The following is a 25119-nucleotide window of genomic DNA, read 5'->3' as shown; positions in this document are numbered from 1 at the left end:
AATTTACTGTCTATAAAATGTGAGTTTCTTCCTGAATGTCGCTAATCAGATAGGATCGCCACATTTCAATAAAAGGGTCTCTTGAGTTCATAATAGTTGTCACCGTTGGAAGACACTACATAAAAATGAGGCTCTGTACAAGGCATGTGCCATTAAAGTAAACACTCCAAACCTACACTATACACATAAGATGAAGAGCTGATGAAACATTCAAAACCCAGGATGATTTTCCTAAAACATCATACTTTAATCTTATACTGGAGTGACTTTCTATTTTCCCTCATCTGTCTTTCACGGACAAAATCACTAGTACCAAGAGTCAAAAATAGTTTAGGGTGCAGTAAATTACTTGTAACTTGTAACCAAAAAAGCATACAGAATTTAGGTGGACTGCTTAAAGCCCAAAATGTCACAGATGCAGGCTCTGCTCAAGCTGATTCAACCTAAGCCTCAATTTAGAAATTAACAACATTTCACCTCACAGCCTCTAAAATAAAATCTTTCTCTTTACTTCTCTAAGCTTTTACAAAAAGAGTGAGACAAGGAGGTTATAATGCCATAGTCAGTATAGGTTCCTAAAGCACCTCCTGTTGACTGTGTTACTGCTAGAGGTTTCTACCTTACCTTCAAGTATAATCCCAGCAAGGAAAAGGCAGCAGACCCATCCCTCCCAGGGATGGCAAAACAATATCTTTGCTTTACCCTAATCAACCAAATGTACTCTGTTTATCTCTAGGCTCTTCCATTAGCTAGAAGAATACACCTTGACACTGCTGGTAACACCTCAACTTGGAGGTTGCAATGAATTAGCAAAGGCTGGGGACAGAAACTGCAAAGGCACTGCCAAGTGAGGTTATGAAGGAATTTGTTAAATAGTGTTATAGGGGGAATTAATTTGATTTGCTTCCTTTCTCTTTCCAGCTAAATTTCACCACTGAGCACATAATCATGCACATCTCCATACCATCTGTCCCCTTTAGTATTTTTCAATATCTGAATCAGTCAGAGTTTTAATTTGAATTTTCATCGATCAAGAGATTTTTATCCTGTCTCAGACAGAGAAGCAGAGGTTTTCCAAAGATAATAATAATTTCAGCAGCCTTCAGGAGATTTTATTTCTATTTCTTTTAACGATAGAGTTTTTATGCTCAGCAGACTAGTGTCCAAATACAGCTGGGAAAATATGACAATGAAACGTGTGCTAGGGATTACCAACACAACTACTTGCAAGCAAAATCTCCACAGGGAGGTTAGACAGAATTTTTCTCAAAGGACCCTCAATTACAAAGTTACAACAGCCAGAGGCTTTTGGTTAGATCCAACTCATAAATCAAACTTCTGTCTGACATATCCCAATTGTCAGCTTGGTGAGAATGATACTGCTTCCCTTGGCACAGTCTTTGTCCATCTGTAGCAAGTGAATAGCTCCTTGAAACAGTAGTGGTGCAGGATCTGCTCCACAGTCCTCTGCCATGGCATCTCTGACATACCTTGCATATACTGGGCAGAGGAGGAAATACTTACACCTTCCCCCCTTGCCTCTCTATAAAAGTATTTCACAACTTTATCATAGAAAACTGATAATGTGATATTTTGTGATAGTAAGCAGCTTGTACAGCTTGCTGCAATATATAAAAGGTAAAGGAGCTTGCTTTAGAATAACACTTTGGGGTTTATTATGAAACTGACTACAATTCTCTTGAACAGAATGTGTTAAAAATGCTGACAATAATATCATTCCATACTAGAAGTTGTACTTTCAAGTTTTTCGAGTAGGAATTAACTCTCTTAGTGAATGATTCAGCTTCTCCATTTGTACATGGTTAAGCTAACATAATATATTTCTGTTTATACTGGGCAAGAAGGCAGCTGTGAGCTACACTGTTCCCAGATCTTCCCAGTGATGGGACCTTCCACCTCCTTAGAGTGAGAGGACACTGCACTTCCAGTCCTAAGATCCATTCAATCATCACTGTATTTTACCAATCTTTTCAATGCTCTTCTCTGTTTACCATTGGTTAATTTACCAGAACCCTTCTACTCATCACAGCACCCACATCTTCTCCCTTCCTCCCTTATTTTCTATACTGTCTCCACCTTCCCACCCGCATAACTAAGTCCTCAATTCACTCAGCATTTGTTTTCACCTTTCTTGTTCTTGCTAGTACCAATTCTTACAAGATCTTTTGTGTCTCTCTGTTGCTCCTAATACACCCTCAGAAAAACTATTTATATCCACATTATGACATCACTGATTTTATGATTTCACAGAATCATAGAACATTTGAGGCTGGGAGGGACCTCCAGAGACCATCTCATCCACAGCCCCCATTCAAGCAGGGTCATAGGTTGCGCAGGCGTATGTCCAGACAACTGTTGAATATCTCCAAGTATGGAGACTTTAGAAACTCCAGGCAACCTGTGTCAATACATGGTCACCATCACAGTAAAAAAGTGCTTTCTGATATTGAGATAGAAGATGTATTTCAATTTGTGCAGAGTAACTCTTCAATACCTCTTTTTACCTCTTCCACACCTCTTTCACACCACTTTATATATGTTCTTACATACAGTGTGACAGCAATCAAATCACTGGTCCATGGACACCCACGGATTGACATTCTGCTACAGCTGTCTCTTTTCGTCTTCTTGTTCTTCTCTTACTGACTACTTTCATCTATTGTACTTCATCTCATGCTAGAAGTATAAATTCCCGAGGGAAAGTGCTCTCATCTTATTTATTTATTTATTTATTTCCTGCAGAATCTAGGCAGTATTTTGGTTCCCATTCTATGCCTGGGGCTCTTTGACACCATGTAGATACAAATAACAAGAAATAAGGTCAGCTTGGTTCTTTCCTTGAAGGCTACTGTTACCTCTATGCTTATTAGAGGAGAGCATTAACATGTACAGAACACAAAGGAAGAACTGCATCACTCCCCTAAAATCAAGATCAGTGTCTGTGGAAGACCCTGCAAATGTGTCTGTCCATTTACAGAAAGGGTTTCTGATTCTCTATCACCAAATTGAAATTTCATTATTCTTACTGGGTACACCACTATGAAACTCAGGAGGACTTAAACTTTTATTGGTTTTATTGTAGATTTTTCTCCTGGAGTCCACCTTTCAGTGATGTATTGTGCAACATAATTTGGAGGTGAACTAAGATCAAAGCAAGATTTTTGCCTTTGCATTCCTCTGATCTTCAGCAGCCTTGAGGAATCTTTAAAGTAGGTCAGATATCAACATGCTGTGGTCATGGCTAAGTCTCATCCTATCTCTTCCTAGTGATGACTGAGCGAGCTTTGACTTACAGTTAAATGAGTCTGGAAAGATAAATCTAAATCCACTCAGCTTTCAGATGCTGTGGCACATCTCCTGCACCACTTTTAGTTGCTGGTGAATTGAAAATATTGCATTTTCCTTATGCTGGCATAGGAGTCTTCTGCATCAGACTTATTCTATAGTCCTGGCTTTTTTCTCTCCTGTATGCATTACATAAAATAACTGTGATGTAGGTCATCAACTGGGCTATTATATTTCATTCTCTACCAGCATATTTGACCTTGATTTTTGATTGTATCATCATTACCAGAAAGAAATACAAGGGAAGCATTCTGTTACCGCCTCCCACCCTGTGGATCTATTTATTCTTTCATATACGCAAGGTGAAACATAGATGAATTATATTTGAAAACAGCACAAGCCCAACACACAGATTTCCCTACACTGGAAAGGTTTTGTTTGTTTTTAGTATCTTTAGGGTTGTTTTGTTTTGGATCAGAAACTGTCTTGCTTTGAAACAGAAACACTTATTTTAGTGCTTGGGTTTTGTTGGTCTTTTATCTTGTTTTAATTAGCTCACTTGGGAAGTAATGTTACACTATTGCAGAACAAACTGCATCAGTAGCTGAATCCTTCTTTTCGATTAACCACACAAATCCAGGCCCTCTTCCTACACTTATACGGCATTTTTCCACACTTGGCACAATCTACTTCTCTCAATATCCTTCAATATTTTAAGGTCAGCTTGATAGGAAACACCCATTCCCTTGTTTTGTGTAAGCAGGCAGCAAGATGCATGCTTTGGTTCACTTGTCTGGAGTCCACCATAGCAGACATGACCAGGGCTGCATGTAGTACTGAAAAGTTCTAGAATACCTTGTTATTGAAACAGAATAATCAAAGTGATTTTTCAAAGAGTCACAACTCTTCTGAAGGTCATAAAAAGGAATTTTTTTCTGTCTTGCTGCAAAGCAATTTCTGCTGCAAGAATAGAAATACAGAAACTACAATTTAATCTTTGCTGCTGCAGAGAAGCCTTATCCTGGTTTCATGGAACATTGTACAAAGTTTTGCTCTCAGGAACTCTCCACTACGGGTGTGTTAGGGAGGCAGAAGCATGGACAGACAACCAAGGAGACTTGTGTACACAGGGTAGAATTAAGGAGGTCAAAGAACAGCTAGACCTGAAATTGCTGAAGGACATTGAGGGAAACAGGAAAGATTTTTACAGACACAGAAGCAACAAAAGGAAGACTGGAGAGAATGTGGGCCGTCTGACCAATGTGCTGGTGATTGCAAGCATGGCAAAGGCTACCTCAGCAAAGGACTGAAATGTCTTCACTCTCTCAGCCTTCACTGGCAAGGTCTGTTGCTCACTCTCAGGCCTTTCAGATTTTTGCTTAGTAGCAATGACTGGCAGACCCATAGAATCATAGAATATGTAAGGTTAGAAGGGACCTTTAAAGGTCCAACGCCCCTGCAGTAAGCAGGGACACTTTAAATTAGATCAGGTTGCTCAGAGCTTCATCAAGCCTGACCTTGAATGTCTCCAGTGATGGGGCCTCCACCATCTCTCTGGGAAACCAGTTCCAGTGTCTCACCACCCTAACAATGAAGAACTTCCTAATGTCTAACCTAAACCTCCCCTGCTCTAGTTTAAAACCATTGCCCCTTGTGCTACCACTACACACCCTTATAAACAGTCCTTGTTCAGCTTTCCTTTAGGTCCCCTTTAGGAACTGGAAGGCCACTATAAGGTGTGTCCTGAACCTTCTCTTCTCCAGGCTGATACCCATAGTACAGAAGGATCAAATTAGGTACTAATTATGTCAGCTGAATACATACAAGTCCATAGGACTGGATAGGTTGCTGGGAAGCTGGCTTGATGTTATTTTAGTCTGACCATTATCGTGTTTGCAAAGCTGTGGTGGTTAAGGGAGGAAACGCGAGAGAAGGCAATTGTTAAAACTGTCTACTGTCTTCAAAATAGGCAAGAGGATTTAGGGAAAATACTCAGAAAAAAAATCCTTTGATTCATAATAAGATATTAATAGGAAAGCATTATGGAAAATTCAATGTATCTTGTATTTTTGAAAATAAAAATGCTTCAATATTTTTTGAGAATTCTGAGGTTGACAAAATGGAAAGACTTGTAGCAATGGGGATTTTCTCCATGTCTTTCAGGAAAAACCTCCCAAACACTTTTTGGACCGTACTTTATGCAATTTAGTAGAATGCTAGTTGCTACAAGAAGGTGATGATTTCTTGTCTGAAGTCAAACAATGAGAAATATCACAAATACACAAAAGGTTTAGTATCCAAGAGGATATAAAATCCAGAGGAACTTCATACAGACAGAATAATATGATAATTGCATGTAAACTGGATATGATATAAGAAACATTGTGTCTTTCCAGTAATGTATTAAAAATGGAGATCTCTGTAACTGAGTAATGTAGCTAAACATTTCTCCAGAGCAATGACACGTTGTTATGATTATTAATTTGAGACACTGAATTCTCTAACATCTTTTGTAATAACTACAGAAAAATGAGCCTTATCAGTGTGATAGCCTGATAGCTCAGGCTGTATGGAGTTGGTACTGTTTTTCTAATACAGCCTGCATTTAAACTTCAGTTAGAAATGTATCTGAAATGCACACGTTAACTGGTTGTGATCTGTTTTATAAAAAAAAAACAAAACAAAACCCACAGTCAAAATCTAATGTGTCACATAGACAGCATTAATAAATACTATACTGAAGCAGACCGTACTATACTACAGCCCTTAATTAATCCCTCTACTGGTACAGGAATATTTCTACTAATTACTACCTTTAAACTTCCTAAGAGATGAAACTTGTATCTCCACCTCTGGAAGCTATTCTAATATTTAAATCACATCAGCATGAGAAAATCTGTTCCCAGTATTAAATCCAAATACTCATATTTTTGAGGTACATCACATTAGCCATCGCTACTTATTTGACCAACTTTGAATTATCTTTGTTCATCCATTGGGTTCACACATTTTAAATTCCCTGAACTTCTCAATCATTACTCAACAAAGCTCCTTCTGATGAGTTCTCTAAATTTATTCCCTACAGCTCCCATGGTAATTTGCATTACTTTTGTCTGGACACTTCAGTTTCTTAATACCTTTCTGTGGAGCCTGCACAGAATTGTAAAGAATAGGGCAGGTCCTGGGCTGAGCTGACACAAGGTCATCCCAGCTCAGAAGAAAGAATAACAGCAAAGGGTGCTTCTTGATTTCTCTGCAGTCAAGATCCTCTTGGTGCTGATCAAGTTTTGATCTAAAATAAAGTATATTCACAATCGTTTCAGTGAGCCTGTCTGAGAAGAAAGTGTTTCTGGAGACTGGCACTGGGTCCTGCTCTACATCCTGGGAAGACACATGAGCAAAGGAAGGTGTTATGTGCCCAGGGAACACACATCTGATTTCCTTTGGAAAAATCCAGAAGATATAATTTACAGAAACCCTGAGCTGACAATAAATTGCTGCTTGTGCTAGCCACAGAACCTCAACAGAACATCAATTAGATTATCTGAATGCCCATGCGCACTTCTGCTGATCTACGCAGCACTAGCTAGTAGAATTATGGGTTATACCAAGCCCTATGCGACGGTGGCTAGTCTCTGACCTCGTGCCTGACACAACTGGCTGAAAGAAGGACTGCATGTTGGCTCAAGGGGGAGCCCTAGCCAGCAGAAACACAGCTCTAGTGGCCACCTAGTACCTTCTCCTTAGGTAGCACAGTTGTCTGGCAGGCCAGGCAGGGAGTTCAGTCTAGCAGCTGACTGCCTCACACCTCAGTCAACTGCATCTCAATCAGAGGCTACTCAGCTCATGCATAGATCAAGTCTATACATGGCTATACTTGGTATAACCATATACTGGGCAGGGGATATGAGCAGAAAGAGCCTCCTGGAGACAAACACAATAAAATCCCTGAATCATTTGGGTTGGATAAGACGTTTAAGAGCATTCAGTCCAACCATTAGCCTAACATTGTCCAGTCCATCACTAAACCATGTCCCTAAGCAGGACATTTACATGTCTTTTAAATATCTCCAGGGATGGTGACTCAACCACTTCCCCTGGGAAGCCTGGTCCAATGATTGATCACAGAATCACAGAATCATAGAGGTTGGAAGGGACCTCGAGAGATCATCAGGTCCAACTCCCCTGCCAAAGCAGGTTCCCTAGGAGCTATCACACAGATAGGTATCCAGTCAGGTCTTGAATATCTCCAGAGATGGAGAGTCCACAACCCCCCTGGGCAGCCTATGCCAGTGCTCTGTCACCCTTATTGTGAAAAAGTTCTTCCACATATTGCTGCAGAACTTCCTATGCTCCAATAGGAAGCTATTGCCCCTTGTCCACAGACCACTGAAAAGAGGCAGGCTATTTTCCTTTGTGTTCCACATACAACCATTTCAGTGAAGAAATGTATTTCTAATATTCAGTCTAAACTTTCTCTGGCAGTCTTGGCTACACATACAGACTGGGGAATCAGATGCTGGAGGCCAGCCATGCTGAGAGGGTCTGGTTTGACAGCAAGTTAAACATGAACCAGCAGTGTGCCCAGGCAGCCATGAGGACAAACCATATCCTGGGGTGCATCAAGCACAGCATGAGCATCCGGTCCAGGGAGGTGATTGTCCCACTGCACTGGTGCGGCCTCACCTCAAATACTGGGTGCAGTTTTGGGTACCATAGTGCAAGAGGGACACAAAACTATTGGAGAGTGTCCAAAGGAGGGCAATAAGGATGTGGAAGGGTCTGGAAGAGGAGAGGCTAAAGTCTCTTGGTTTGTTTGTCCTGGAGAAAAGGAGACTGAGGGGAGACCTCATCATGGTCTATGGCTTCCTGATGAGGGAGAGTGAAATGGCTGGTGCCAATCTCCTCTTTTTGGTGACCTGGTTTAGAACCCGAGGCAATGGCATGAAACTGCAACAGTGGAGGTTTAGTTTGGATATTAGGAAGAGGTTCTTTATTGAGGGGGTGGTCAGGCACTGGAACAGGCTCCCCAGTGAAGTGTTCACAGCACCAAACTTGACTAAGTTCAAGAACCATCTGGATGATGCACTTGGTGACAGGCTCTGACTTGGCTGGACCTGTGTGGAACCAGGAGTTGGACTCAGTGATCCTTATGGGTCCCTTCTAACTCAGCATATTCTATGATTTTATGATTTCCTCTCACCCTATAACTTGCTATATGGGAAAAGAGACCAACACCCACCTCACCATAACCTTCATTCAGGTAGTTGTAGAGAGTGATCATGCTACATTATGATGGATATCTGTATGCTTCTTATTGCTTCTTACTGCTTGCATTCTTCCAGTAGCCCAAAACTGACCATATCTTCAATATTTCTGAAAGAGTAGTATTTGCCTATTGATATGGCCTGCACACTTGAGTATCTATCTGAAGGCTTCCACCAGCCAGCAGCTTGGTCACAATGTCACAAGTCTACCATGAAGCGTGGTAACCTGGTGCAGGACACAGGTTTGGGATGGAACCCTCTAACCATAAGCCTTGTTACAGAAAAGGGAGAAGTGCCCAAGCTGTGGGAGTGAGAGGACCATGGCAGGACTATAGACTACTACCCTCAGCTGACAGCCATGGCAGCAGGAAGCAAGCAGCATCACTGACAAATCAGTGTTCTGATGTCACCAGAGTTCCTGTCTCTGGATTTTAGCTATTTCCTAAGATAGAAGCAACCACACACCAGGAATACCAATGATTAAAATAATGAGCATTTATACAGCTTCCAACTCAGAACATAGAGGAAGGATACATTCTGTCAAACTAATCCTACATTTCAGAAAGTTTAAACAGGCACAGAAGAAGTTTTGAAAGTCACCCTTTATATTGCAACAGTATAATTTTAAAAAGCAGCTGGTTTTCATACAAAAAGGAAATATTTATTCAGTTTTAATTCCTTCTTTATTACTTCCCTGAGAAAATGACAAAATAAACTTTAAAAAAAGAAGTAAAATGATGTTTTGTGTCTTAAAATGCATGAAAAATGTAGATAGTATTCCTTATACATGTTGATATATCCACTGGCAGTACACTTTTGAGTTTCTGAGCATTTACATTTTTGAGGGCTATGTTTCCCATGTTAATTTTTAAGAAAAAAAAATCACTAATTCTTTGCATTTCATATTTAATGATTAAATTCAACTTCCTTCTCTGCCCTAATGGTAAAGGACGAAACAGAATAAAGCCCTTTAAATCTTACTAGTGTAGAACAGGTACAGGATCAGATCATGAAGTCACTGACTGTATTTATGATTTCTTCTCTGTTTTTTTTGACCTAGATATTGATATAGCCCCATTTGCATGTTCACTAAATACAGTGGTGAGAAGTGGCCATCACACTGTTATGGGATCTACCACTTTGAGAGGCACTTTCAACAGTAATGTGATCTTTACTATCAAGTATCTCATGTCATTGTCTATGTCCTTGAAAACACTTTCTGCTGTTAAGGCTTTTGAAGGACTACTTCTATTTTTATCTACATACATTTACCCTCATGGTGCCTTTGTTTTCCATTTTAAATCAGACTATTTCATTAACTACTGCCTTTAGGTCTTAGGAATGTGGTAGTATTTTATTACCTTTATTTTGATTAATTTTCTTTGTATCCTCTGCTGCAGAGTGCTCAGGATGTCATGCTCATACGGGAATGCTGCATACAGTAAGTGGGGAGAATTTTGAATTCCTTACAATTTTTTACATGGAGGAATGGAATCAAAACTACTGCAGTCAAACACCACCTTTTTATAAAACCACTGTCACCACAATGCAGTAATTAAAAACTCGATTGCCTATGCGGAACAGTCCTTAACTCACATTTTAAATTTACAGATAGTAAAATGAAATGTTAATTGAAAATGCATTAGCTGAACAGAAGGGTTTAGATCATTTAGAAGGTTTTAGGCTAAATTTGGTTCAAGAGATGGAATGAAAGCCTATGCAAAATTTAATGTCTTCTTGGGTATGAGTACTCTGCAAGTGAATGGAATCAGAGCACCTCCAAGTGTTGCATACATGCCAGTGAGTGGGAAGAGTCAGAGGCAAGACCTGAGCTTCAACCCAATTTCACCTTCCCATGGGAGCTCATCATAAAGGTGACTCAACTGAAAGCATGTAAGCTGACCCCTTAAACTATTCCTAAAACAACTGTAAGAAACAAGTAATACAGAACAGTAAAATTTTATTGATGAGATGTATTCAACCTTTTAAAAAAATAACTACAGAGTCTTGGAATATTCGGGAAATTACCACTAATATTCAGTCTTCTGTCAAAAAATTCTCCATCATTTAAAAAAAAAAAAAGGACGAAAATTTGTCTCCATTCAAGCAAGGTGTAATTTTATCATGGACTTCAGTGGGGCCAAGGGAAGTCCATTATCATGTAAGTAGTTAAATAGGTTCAGTGAGCTTTGAATTTTAACCACTGAGTTAATCAAGACAATTCCAAACAATCAAAAAATTACTAAAAATGGATTTGTGACAAAATTAATAGCACAATAATGACACCGATTGATTTTCATGAGATATATTGAGTACTATTCTCATATAAGTAGTAAATAAGATGTCTTTTATAAAGCGATTTTTATTAAGCTCCTCCAAGGCAAACAAATTCACACAGAAAAAAAAAAAAGAGTTTTACTTCTTATATTTTTCACAGATGTATTGGTTGAATTCATTTATTTTCATAATTTTGCCACATCTTTCAATTGTGAACAAGCTTTTCTGTGTCTGCATTTCTTGCCGAGTTCCAGGCTGCTAAAATCCCTCTTACTTTTGCATATTTGAAATGCATTTATGTCCTTATGGATTATCAACAAACACCTTTCTTTTTCTCATAGTATTTATACACTGAACAATTCTTGTTATTTATGGTACTTCTAAAGCATATGTTATGTTTAAAAGGCAATTCTACCCGTAGCATGCATTACCCTTACACTCTTGCATTATTAATAGTTCATAATGATGTCTTACCATAACCTTCGATCACATACCTTAACATATATAGATTTTGGAAATAAGATTGAAGATGTTGCATTTCTGTTTATAAGCATTGGCATTCTTAACCAATACACATCTCAAGTACATTTTCAGTCTGCTGATACGCTGCACTGGCTAAGACATTTTGCTAATCTAATAAGGACATGGAAACAACCATGAAGTCTCCACACAAGTTTTGACATATCATAGAGATGACAGTATACTGACCCAATCCTCTTATTAGAGAGGTTATACAGACAGCATACACATAAACACAGTTTGTCTGTTCATCACAGCCTTGTTATTCTGCGTTTCATAGATTTGTACATATTCAAAGGCTATCATTCCAGAAAATGGAAAAAACATGAAGGAGTCCACTTAACAAAGGCAGGTGGCTTTCACTCTGCACAGGAACCCTTCCTGCTCTGGCAAATAATTGTGGTTATTTTACCTTACCCCACTAACTGTGTTGGAAACAAGTTTTATCTCCAATGAAGTTATCATTCTGGACCAAATCAGAGCTCATTTAATCAGTAAAGTAAATTGGAATTCTGCTAAAAAGAAACAAAGTGAAACCTTCAGGATTTAGCTGTACTGCTGTACAAAGATCTTCAAATAAATGACTTGGCGTGCTTCAGGCAAACACTCCCTGCCCCAAACAGCAATGCATTGGTGGAATTCACTGAAATTCTATTACAAATTCAGAACTCAATGACAACCTCACTGGAGTTAATGTGACTTGGACTGTTAATCCGAGTCAGGGGGAAAGTGAGCTTTGTATCCTTCTTTCTCTCATTCTGCACTGAATAGTGTCACCTTGATTGCTGTGGAACTTTACTCCCTGTAAGCTGCAAAATGTGCAGCAACTGTTTCTGTACCTGCCCTTAATTTTTCTTTCTAGTAACCACTCCTATGTTTTGGATTTAGTATGAGAACAGTGTTGACAACTGTGGGAATTGCACCTAGGAATTTGAAAACACAGCTATCAGCTTGTGTCTTATGCAAATATTGTGCACAGAGATCCACAATGTTGGTCGGAGAAGCAGACAAAGGAAGGAGTCTAACGGAAGCAGGATGGTCATTTTGGCTTTCTATTAGTTTCAAGTTTGCAAAACTGTTGCAATGACAGTCCTTCAGGGGGTCTGAAAGGCACATGTTGACTCTACTACTCTCTATTAGCAGACTCCTACCCTTTTTAGCAGTTGCTAGAAAGTTTTAGTGTCTACACTATGTCAAGGATTTTTGAGCTTCTTGCACCTTGCCGGGTGCACAAGAAGCTGGGAGAGCGCAGCCAGGACAGCTGACCCAGGCATGCCAAAAGGATGTTACATAGCATATAACCTCATGCTCCGGCTATAATTGGAGAAGCTAGCCAGGAAGCTGGATTGCTGCTCAGAAACAGACTGGGCATCAGATTACTATTTTCCTTTCATGTGGCAAACAATTGCACTTCGGCATCACTTGTGGTATTACTGTCACTGTCACTATCACTATTACTATCACTATTACTATTATTATCTTCCTTTATGGTATTATTAAACTATCATTATCTCGTTCCATGAAGAGATTTTTTTTATACTCGTCCCCATTGCCTTTGTGGAGGAAGGCCTGAGTGAACAGCTGTGTGATGCTCAGTTACCAGTTAGGGTTAAACCATGACAGTACCATTAGATATGTTTAAAATAATTCATAGCCATAAAGATATCTTGGTCTTTCCAGCAGTTGCTCAAAAAAACATAAATAGAAAAGGTCAAAACAGAAATGGATTTGGACCTACTGAAATTAAATATTTTTATATTTGCAAAACCTGATTGTAGAGTTTTTAACGTGAACATACTGTTGCTTTTCTACAGCACTTTGAAATACTACACTCATTCACAGTTGTCACAAAACTGAGAGACAAAGAAAGGCGTATTCAAAACCTAAATAGTAAGGAGGTCACAGAGCATCCTATTTTTAATTCTGAAGCTTTTATAACAAAAATCTCTTCTAAAACTCAAAGGAATAATTTGTGCTTAAAAAACCCCCAACACCATAGAAAAATTTTTTTCTAAGAATATATACTGGTTTCACTTATAGATTATATCCTGGCCAGGTTGGAATCATAACTATTGTTTGTTTGTACTAGAATAAAGAGCTTTTGATTATATTCACTGGTTTTTACTATGAGAAAATATCCCTCCTCTCAACAATACTGAATACTGTAATAAATGATTGAAAGACTCCTCTCGTTTACCTGGATGTTTCTGATTCTCTTTGGAAAAGGCAGAAGGCAAATTGGATCAACCCTTCTAGTCAAGAAGTGGTGAAAATCAACACGCATACACAGAGTCTGTCTTTTTATCATGACTAGATGATAAATTCCTTTTTTAAAACATAATCAACATAGATTGACTCAGCTAAGCTATAGAACTTTAACTAAATAACAAATATTTTTTTCAAGACAAAAAAAAAGAAGAAATAATAAAGAAATTTGCAATCCAATGTATTGATACTGAGACTCTTTAAAACAAAGGCTGATTTGTTTCAGAGGTCTGATAGGCACTGTTGATGAGACAAAATTCATGTCCTGGAGCATGCATGGTCACATGAATTGCTTATCTATGGAAGGATTCAAAAATCATCATCTCTCAGTGGGAAGAACCGAAATATTTCTTTGGTTGGCATAGGTATCACCAATATATTTAATCATTGCAGACCCATTGTGTTCAGGAAAAGTTGTGATGGAATACTTAGCAAAATCTTTCCTTGAGGAAGGTACTAGAGTCATGAGGTGTTAATCAAGAAATGGGGCTTTCATGTTGAAAAGACATATCCAAAACTCTTTTTATGGGAATATAAGGAACAGCACCTGTAAACTGGTTATGTTTTCTAATGTGTTGTCTATTATTTGCCATTATACATAGACAGATAATATATATTATCTATTTGTCAGATTTGGAAACCTGGGACTCAGAGATGGGATTTATCCAGAAAGTGATTTCTTGAATTTATTTTGTTTTGTGTTTTGTTTCTGACTTCTTGGCTTCAGTGAACTTGTCATCTGTGATCAGTGAATGATGTGACAGGCATTTCGTAGTCACAACTTTAGACCTCTCTTCAGCTAGGTTCTCAGACAGCTTAAGGAGCTGTGCGTACTTCCCCAACCAATATTTCACCTTGCTGTCCACTCAGCTCTGGTAGCTGGAATTAAATGACACCTCTCACTATCCCTCAAGGGACAGAAGAACACTGAGAATTAATTTAACCTAGCAGTTTAACTGCTACAAACTTGCTACAAACTAATGAAATTACATGGTTAAGCAATGACAAACTTGTGCTACACTTAAGGTCCTTTAATGCTAGTTTAAAACACCTAAGGTAACAAAAGATGCTTCAAGAAAGACTTGTTATTTAATGACTGTCAGATAAATGTAAAATTTAATGTTTAGGTAACTTCTACCATTAGGTGTCTGACAGTGAGGAAAAAAATAGAGAAGGAAAAGGCTATATATTTTCCTTTATTTGACCTTCTTTAATGGAAATCTTTGCTACAAGTTCTGTATTGATATAACTCTTTATGAAAATTTATTTACTTTCCAATGGGTACTTTGTGCTGATTAGGTGAGAAAGGATTACCTTCTCTCCTGCTATTTATAACACAGCTAATGATTTTCTTTGGGGTGAATAGCTTCTAATTTATCTTCAGATGTTTTCCTTGACAGGGACAAAGTCAGGACAAAAAGGTCTTCATTGCTTTTTTTTTTTTTTTTCTTCAAGGTAAAATATGGGGCTGCTTCCTGTAAAAAGTTCTACTCATGCTATTCTCATATGAATGAGTCATATTTTTCTTATAAAGGCTGTTCCCTGTAATTTTGAAAATTACAGTAAAAAGACCAATGTATTAGTTATCTTAAATACTAGTGTATTTCTAACAAGCATCTGACTTAAAGTAGTATAGTGTTATCCTGGCTTTATTAAAATGCCCTGCTATGTAGCTGCCCTTCCATTTATAGTAGCTTCATGATAGCTGTGCTTTGGAAAAGGTTTAAAATCAGATGAATCATCAGTTCTCCTGGGAAGCACTGTTCTGCAATAAGCTGCTGGCCCTTTGCCCTATATACAGACATTTTCTAATGCAGTCATTACCACAGTTCCTATCCCTCTGTCATATTAAAAAATTAATGAGTTCTTTTCAATAACTTGACAAAGCCCATAAGGCATGACATAGCAAATCCTTCCTGTTTTACTTAAACAGTGAGGTTTCAACCTCTGATATAGATTGGTGTTTGCAGGATCACACGTGGAAAAGAAAAGTGTCAGCTTTACAATTGATTTCAGTTGTACAGTTTGTTCGTCCTATGTTAGAAATGTATCTGTCTTCTGAAATTTCATGGAAATCTCCTCAGGTACTTGGCATAAAGAACTAGTTCTTCTTTCCTGTAAGAGCAATGTATTATCCTGTTTCTCTCAACAAGTATAATATACTAAAATTACAATGAGCCCAGCTGCATTTATATGTGAAAATATTTTCGTAATTGCCATATGGCTCTTCACAAATTTCTGATAACAGTAGCAATTACACATTTGTAATAGGATGTCCCAGTGCAATTCCATCAAATTAAAATAAAGCGTAATGGAAACATGAGACAGATTTAGCAGTAAAAGCACGCTTACCTTCATACGTTCCACTTTCTAAGAGAGCGCCACTTTTCTCCAATTCCATAAAATCTTCAACAGTGATGAAAATATAGTCCACACCAGGGACTTCCCCCTCCTTATGTGGCCTTGTGGTGCCTATTAATAAGACAAAAGACATGTTGTTAAGCACATGCCCTAAATGCGGAATGATTTTTTTTTAAGTTTTGGGAAATATACGAAGTAAACTGTTTATACAACACTTTATATAGCACATCCCATCCTCTTTGTGAAGATGTCTTTCATCTGTTGAAGCTGACAGAGGTAGATGACTTACATGTCTACGATCTTGCCAGATGTTTTTTGCATCCATGTTATTTATTCTTGTTAATGAAAATGTATCGTTCAGCTATTATTTTTATGTTACTACAAAGACCCCCAGTGACACCAGGCATTCAGAGGCAACACAAATCTTTGATGTGTATTTTCTAGGTCTTCAAACAAAGCCTTGTCTACAATTAATCTGCTTCAAGAGCTCTTAAACATTTATTTAGTACACAAAATAATAAATATGTCAGTAAATCCAGTAGGGTTATATTCACATTGCTTGTTTAAATGCCATAAGTGGACTTGATAAATGGTTAGGCTTAAGGGACTGAGGAATTCAAATCACCTGCTAACCATGCTGTCAAACTGCAAAAGTGCTTATATTTAGTTATCTCTAAATGACAGAACTCCAAAAATGCTAACAGACAATATTTCATACATGCTGAGAAGTGCCTTGGCTTAGCTAGCAGAAGTCGAGATGTTTGCAGGGAAGCATCTGAATTTGACCTAATTTCCTACTCGTCCATTTTTTCATGGTCAGGCTATCCCTACTTTGACTGAAACCACTACACAAGTCTCAAAACTCCATTTAGAAGTGGAGACATTGAGGTCCTCCTCAGTCTCAGTGTGTTGGATACTTCTTAATCAAACAGTTCTTTATCAATATTGTAGTAATTGCATCACGCTTGCAGAATTTGCTTTCAACACTGTTGACACTGTTACATGGCTAGAAACCAGATCTTCCACTCCTAGACAAAAGTTTAACATTTTGATATGATGCAAAAGATGCCGTCTCTTCCTCAATTGTTATTTTATTATTATTATTATTATTATTACTACTATTAATATTACATTCCACCACCTTAAAAACTGTATGGTAACTCTCATATTATGCAGTAATGATTCAGCTAACATAAAATCTATTTCATCTACTTTTTGATGTCTACTATACAGACAACTAAATTTAAACACCTTGAATTCTTTTCTGTAAGACTATTTTGAGATTAAGAAAATTGTAATTGTCTACATTTCTGCCATGTGGATACACTGTTGCAGTTCATGTTGAGATCTCATCAATGATGGAAGCAAGAAAGCTATTCTGCTGTGTACCTTCTAAGAGCTCAATTCAGTTGGCCATACACAGGTCCTTGCAGGATGCTGCAAATATCCGTGTGAAGCTAGCAGATATAGAAAAGGACAAAATATCCCTTGCATTTCCCCAAAATAATTAGGATTATTGCTATAATGTTTATGGGATGTTATGGTTAAAACACTCAGACATTTGGATTGTCCATAAATAAGCTGAATTTACTCCATAAGGAATATTTGACCCCTGGGGATGCCACAGCATCCTCAAAAATCTCCATTCCTTTGTGAGAACTGTGCAGAAGTACAGGGATTCTGGAAAGCCATCGAGCTCCTGATAGCATTGCTAACAGCACAGGCATCAGATGTTTGATCTGCATGCTCTCTCCTGAGGAATTATTCACTCCAAAATCTATTGACAGGAGCTGTATCTACCTCATAAAACACATCGGCAAATCAAGGCTATGTTATTCCTAGACATGGCACAGGGAAGAAGCTGACGTATTAAGTGATTACCTGTAGTTTACTGTTTCTTCAGTATTTTTTAATGTAGCCAAACTAGGATTACCAGAAGTTTATCATCAGACAAAATTACAACTTAACATAATATGTGGAAGTAAGTCCTGCTTGGAGTGGAAAGTTGGACCAGATGACTTACTGGGCTCCCTCTCAATCTAAATTTTCAATGATTCTGTGATATGAAGTGTTACTACACTGCAATTCATTTTAAGTGCATGGGTATTGAGCAGTCATATTCAGCAGGAATGAGTGCAAAGTCTCACAGGAGTCCAACAACAGACTCTGTTATCCCTGCATTTCTCTCCTTTGTTCACATCCTTTGGTCAGCTTGTCTAGAAAAGAGCAACAAACTAAATTTCAGATTCTCAATCTCTCTCTTAAATCGGAAGCTGAAGACCTTATCTTTCTGCCCTTATGTGACTTAGTCACGTTCTTTCGGATATGGTGCATTATATATGTTTGCATATGCCCTGTGCTACAAATTGAATATTCTGTCTAATCTGTTTACCCTATTTCAAATTAAATGCATGGTCCAGTTATAGGTTAATTCTGTATCCTTAACACACAGCTTAACTCTATCCTGCCTCTTCTCCAGTTGAATTACTAATCACTTATCCCCATGAGTAAGGTAGCCATGAGATGCCCTGTATTTATATCTGCAGAGCATTTTGTTATCCTGTTCCACAGCACATCAAGATTTCAAATAGTTCCTATTTTCTTTCAGGATGAAACTAATTAATTTTTGTGGCAAAACCAAAAGACCCAGTACTGCACTTCAGAATTGCCAGTGTGCTACTGTACACAGCATTACTCAGATGGAAGGTTCCACCCTCTTTCCTTATAATCCTTAGGGATTCTGCTCCAAGAGCTCTGCATGGTATCCATATAATTAAGAGTTGTACTTCTGTAAGATGACAACTACTCACTTCCTTCAATACGTGGAGAAAAGAGCAAACCATGACCACCAGTAGCATGTGTTCAGGTTATTTCTTACCCCAGCAGCAGTTTCCATCCTCACCAGAACTTAATTGCTTTTGATAAAATCTTACTAAGTCCCGTTTCCCTCCTGTATCTGTTCTCACACCCTCAGCTTAGAGGACCTGAGATCTTGCAAATGGTAAAGGCAATTCCCTGGCTAATGGAATAATCAATAGTTATTGCCTCTTTTACTCTTTAACTCTGGAAGAACTGAGTTGCTGCTATTAATACTTCTGCCATCTTTTATACTTGTCTGTAAGCACCATAGGATTGCAATGTGCAGGTTTGCAGACTTGGAGTGAGTTAGTAGAGAGTCTTAAACATTCATCAAGGAATGAACATTTTGATCTATATATAGGAATCTTATACACCATAGACAATTTTTCTTCTTCCTTGTTTTTAACCTAATGTAGAGTTACTGTTCTTAATAGATTTCTGTCTTTAACTACATTCATATAGACAGATAAACAGGCCTAAAGGCCTAAAAGGTGATTCAAGACCAAAGAATTAATCCCAAACCTCATATTTTTACAGAAACATAGCACCTCTTGTAATATAGCATCAAGGCTTTATAAGACACACTTGTTACTACTTACAATATTTAGCCTTTTATTGATGTAAAATGAAGACAGGAACCCAGTTACCATTTTGTTACCATGGTAATGTATGAAAAAATAATCTTTGCATTCTATAATGAAAGAACATGATACTTTTAGATTTTACAGGATCAAGACCAGCGAGGAATATTTGCAGTATGCATATTTATGACGAACACCATCTATTGTTGCTGTTGAATAAAATGTACAAAAGGAATAGCTTGCAAGTAATCACAACCAATCTATACAAGATGGTGCTGTCACACAACATGTAGGTACCTTAGAGATTACACAAGCTTCATCTACAAAGCTGGACTGATACTGACTTTCTTCGATTTTATGGGCACTGTATGCATCATTCATCAGTTTGCTCTTAAAACCAATATTAAGGTCATTGACTGAAATACTTTGTGTGGATTTATAACTTCAAGATGGAGAGTTGGTAGAGTTTAGAGATATTTTAGCTGTGGCAGATTTTTTTTTTTCAATTAAAAAAGACCCTTTGCCTTTGCAGCTTGTTCCTTCTGTTCTACAAGTGAAATATGGTGATTCACCTTCACTGCAGGTTCTCCATGCTCAATGTTATATTATATAATGGTGCTATGTTTTTGGAGAAGAATTAGGTGCTGTTTACATAAATTGCCTTTAAAAGAGTATTTTTCTTTTAACTGAGTATAAGGCACCTGAGGGTATAAATTTAGACATCTAAGAAATCTTTACAATGAGTAAGAAAAGGAGCGTGTTAATTTAGTAGCTATAAACTGTTTTTGAAATACTGCTTATATGAGCTTGGGGAACAATACATAATGTTTAAATTGGAAGTTTTATGTTGACTGCTAGTGCAGATTGGAAAAATGGTCAGTTCATGTAGTGCACAGCCCAAATTCCCATTATTAGTAAAAAACTACAGAATTATTAACTCTAGAAGAACTCCAGGGTTGGAAAGCTCCACACCAGTTTGTACAGGTGGGAGAACAACTAGGAGTTCACATGTCTTTTTTTTTTTTTAAACTCAACATCCAAGTACACAATTATAACATATTAATGCTTATTTGGGAACAAGATTTTCAGCTTGACTTTGAAAATATTTCTACTTTTAGAAACTCTGTTCACAGTCTCTGTCCGGCTCTGCTGCTTTCAGAAGCAGGACAGCTGCTGTCTCAATATTTCTTTTATTTCTAACTCCATGTAGATGAATGATAGGAAAATAGGCAATTTATTTATGTCAACCCTTGGATATGGACACCCTCCTCTAAACCAGTTTTCCCAAAGCCCCATCCAAGCTTATCTTGAACACTGACAGGGAGGGGGTAGCCACAGCTTCTCTGGGAAACCTCTGCCAGTGCCTCACCACCCTCACAGGGAATTTCTTCCTTATCTCTAACCTAAATCTTCCCTCCTTCAGTTTAAACCCATTTCCCCTTGTTCTATCACTACAGTCCCTGATAAAGAGTCTGTCTCCAGCTTTCCTGTAGGCCCCTTTAGGTTCTGGAAGGCTGCAATAAGGTCTCAGTGGAGCCTTCTATTCTCCAGGCTGAACAAATACAACTCTCTCAGCCTGTCTTCATAAGAGAGGTGCTCCAGTCCTCTGATCATCTTTGTGGTGTCCTCTGGAGTCTCTCCAACAGCTCCATGTCTGTCTTGTACTGGGGACCCCAGAGATGGACACAGTACTTCAGGTGGGGTCTCAGGAGAGCAGAATAGAGGGGCAGAATCACCTCCCTCAACCTGCTGGTCACACTTCTATTATTGCAGCCCAGGATACAATTGGCTTTCTGGGCTGCAAATGCACACTGTGGCTCATGTTGAGCCTTAAATCAATCAACACCCCAGTCCCTTCTCCTCAGGACTGCTCTCAATCCATTCTCTGCCCAGCCTGCAGTTGTGTTTAGGATTGCCCCGACCCATGTGCAGGACCTTGCACTTGATGAGGTTCTCACCCACCCCTCAAGTGTGTGAAGGTCCCTCTGAATGGCAGTGAACAAAGAAAAGTGTTCTGCCTTTTTCAGGAATACCTCATCCTTGCACAGTAAATAATCTGTACTTTCACCATTACAGGGTGAATATTACGGGTGGTGTTTCTGTATGGTTTTTATGATTGTTGGGAGATTAGAAGTTAAGGGCCTTAGTCACTGCATGGTCTAATACCGACTCACAGACTTGATGCACAGGTTTCAATGCTCAGAGCTTATAGGCATGTTATAAATGATTAAACTTTCTAATTGCACATTAAATGCAAATATGGCACACCTATTTGCTATCTAAGCACCTTCACAGTTATTTAGCTGATTTGCTTTGGATTCACAGATTGGGTCCCATTGCCAGAGGTAAATACAAAATCAAAGGTGCATCTTTGACACAGCGTAAATGAGAGGCATGGTAATAACACAGCCCTTTTTGCGTAATGATCTACTCCTAGAGTAATTTTTAAAATACATGGAAGCAAACAGGGCTTTGTTGTGGTTATTTGTTCAAAATATAACAAAACATCAAGAGAAAAAAATGTTTAATATATAAAGCTCTTTTATTTGACATTCTACTGAAAATTTGTTCTGTAATTCTCCTTACAACAGCTTGTTGTGGGAAGCGGTATGCCATGCTGTCATACATTACAGTAGCTGGAGGGATCCCTCCTGCAGAAACAGACTGCTAATCTTTAATAAACTTCAGCTGAGCCCTTGGTACGACCTTGTATACACTTTGCCTTAGAAAAATTCAACAATGTTTAATTAGCTCTTTTGTTTGTTTGCCAAATTACTCTGGGACACTATTGCTGTGAGGAACTGGAACGTATGGGAAATTATACCTATCTTGTCAAATTACTAACTGCATTAAGCAGAGAAACACCACATTCGTCTTGATCTCCTGAATTCCCAGCTGAGGAGAATAATAAACATAATTTTCAAGTAAAGTGATTTTAGATGTACTACAATGCAGGAAGCTTCAAGTGTTTAAGATACTTCTCATAACAACAGCATAAACCATGATGGCATAACCCCCGTCTTGCCAAGGGTCATGAAGAGGAAAAGGTTTTTTTCTTTTATCCATGTGTACAATACCAGGAATTTGTTTGATGCATCCCTATAAAAATAACTGCAGAAGCAAAGCAATGAATTCCAGGGTGCTGAAAATATTTTTCAGGGGTAATAGTTTCAAATTGCATTAATAAGCAGATTGTTGGCAAATGCAATCCTGAAGAAGATCTCCAGGTTAATCAATTCAAACACTGCTCCTAAAGGTGCTAAATGCTCTACAGTGAAGCAAAGCCAGGCGTTTAGTAGTTGGTTAGCTGTGAGACTGCAGCACTGTTTGCAATGTTGCCTCTACGCACAGAGAAAAAAAGCAGACACTATTTGGAAGAAACCATACATTTCTACTGTCTCCAGGATTTCCTGACCAAGTTTTCATAGAAAGGGAAAAGCACTTAGCTATACTTCATCACAGAACTAATAGTTTCATTTCTGGGTGTTTAATTTATATGAATTAAAAGGAAGTTTTCCAGTCCCTGTGCATCATCAGTATGCACAGATATTAGCAGGAATAATGGATTAACTACATGGTTTAATCCAGATTCCATTGAAATTAGGTGGAGAATTTGGAACATACCAAAAGAAACTCTTAAAAAAAAAATATATATATATATATACATGTATCTCCTGACACACATTTTTAACAGCTTCTACTATACTATGGGAGAAATTAGATTTTTTTGTTACATTTCAATTTTTTCTGAAAAGGTAAAATGTAAGATTGTGAAAAGCAGTCTTTAAGGACTGTGTGCCAGATTGTAGTGCCCACATGCTATAATGCCACGTAATTCTGGTAATTGCTACAGAATTACTGTGCTATGCTTTGGTCCCCACTACAGAAAAAAAGAAGTGGATGGGCTGGAGAGGGTCTAGAGGAGGGCCACCAGGATGATCCACGGACTGGGAAGCCTGCCATATGAGGAAAGGATGAAACAACTGGGTTTGTTCAGCCATGAGAAAGAGGGCATAGGGGAGACTACATCACCATGTTCTAGTACTTAAAAGGTGGCTACAAAGACGATGGAGATACCCTTTTACTAAGAGTCATGTGGAAGAGACGAGGGGTCACAAAGATAATTAAGGGCCTGGAGCATCTTCCCTACGAGGAAAGGCTGAACAAACTGTGGCTGTTCAGCCTTAGGAAAAGAAGACTGAGTGGTGATCTGATCAATGTTTATAAATATCTGCAGTGTGGGAGACAAACGAAATGGACAATGTCTATTCAGTGGTCTTTGGGGACAGGACAATGGGCAATGGCCTCAAGTTGCAGCACAGGAAGTTCCTCACGAATATGTGAAAGAACTTTTTCATGGCAAGGTTGACAGAACAATGGAACAGGCTGTGCAGGGGGATTGTGGAGTCTCCTTCTCTGGAGAACCTGCTTTGGCTTGATGATCTCTGGACGTCCCTTCCAACCCCTACAATTCCGTGATTCTGTGGGGTAATGGGTACAAGTTATGTCTGGGGAGATTCCAATTGGATTCAAGAGGAAAAATTTTTCACACTCAGAAAAATCAGCTGTTGGAATAATCTCCTCAGGGAAGGCGTGGATTCTCCATTATTTTAAGATTTGGCTGGATGAGGTGGCTGGGCCATCTTGCCTCGATGGTGTTTTTAGATGGAGCTTTTCTCAACGAAGGTTGGAACAGATGATCCTCAAAATCCCTTTCAAATGGCTATTCTATGATTGTATGATAATTATTAGGACAATATATTATATATTTTATATTTTAGTGTAAAGCAGCAGCAATAATGTCTGGGATTTGAGATCTACAGTGCATATAGTAACAGATGAGCATGTCCTTTATAGAAAGAATATGCATTCAGCCCTTGGTTCTTTAGATTTTAACTTTTACTAAATTTAAGATATATGCATATGCATTAGGTAAGCTAGATAAGGGCCTGCCTGGTGGTTAGCAGGATTATTACACTTCAGGTGCAGATATCCATTCAAATAGGTTTGGGTTTGGGGTTTTTTAGTTTTGGTTTGTTTGTTTTGGGTTTTTTTTTTGGGGGGGGGGTGGGGTGGGGTTGTTTGGTTTGTTGGTTTGGGTTTTTTGGTTGGGTTTTGTGTGGGGTTTTTTTAATTCAATATATATTCAATAACTTCCGATTAAACCCAGCCTGGGTTTTTTTATTTGCTCTTCTGGTTTCACGCACTGTGAGAGACACTGTACAATGTGCACAGAAACAGCCCAAAAGTAATTTATGCAGTTTAAAAATTAAATTGTATTGGAGCTGAACAGCAAAGTAAAAACATGAGATAGGAATAATAGTAGTTCTAGCTGAAGACTGCTGATAGGAAAATTATTTATTCGTTTATTTATTTGTTCAATAATGAGAGGACCACTAGTACCTGCAAAAGATGCAGATGCGAAATTCAGCACAAGAGCTGTAGGCTGAGACAGATACTTGAAGAATTTTCTTTAAAATAAACCATGACATATCCAGAGCTACCTATTACACCATGTGAGGGTTTGATCATTGCACTTTCATGATGTTATCCTGTGACAGGTACTGATACACTGGGTGTTCCCTCTACAAAGGTATGTGACTCATTGCCTGGTAATCCTGGTATGAATTGGGTCACTTTTCTGCTGTTGGTGGATTCCTCATTAAGTCTGCAGAGTACTTTCT

At 38.3% G+C, this 25119-nt stretch overlaps 1 protein-coding gene across 2 annotated transcripts in view; it reads right to left on the bottom strand.

The window, feature by feature from the left end:
• Positions 1–25119, bottom strand: part of MAGI2 (membrane associated guanylate kinase, WW and PDZ domain containing 2) — a gene marked incomplete at both ends in the record, with an annotated part of 744090 nt that overhangs the window by 284427 nt on the left and 434544 nt on the right. For both annotated transcript variants that reach the window (XM_084265916.1, XM_084265917.1), the window contains one exon: positions 15987–16106. In XM_084265916.1, the coding sequence (XP_084122042.1) occupies positions 15987–16106 (120 nt within the window). The remainder of the gene's footprint in view (positions 1–15986; positions 16107–25119) is intronic.

The sequence above is a fragment of the Gallinula chloropus genome (genome assembly GCF_964237585.1).
Source record: "Gallinula chloropus genome assembly, chromosome: 1".
NCBI classification, from domain to species: Eukaryota; Metazoa; Chordata; class Aves; order Gruiformes; family Rallidae; genus Gallinula; species Gallinula chloropus.
Note: the sequence above shows the minus strand (reverse complement) of the source record. Positions and strands in the feature narration are given on the sequence as shown.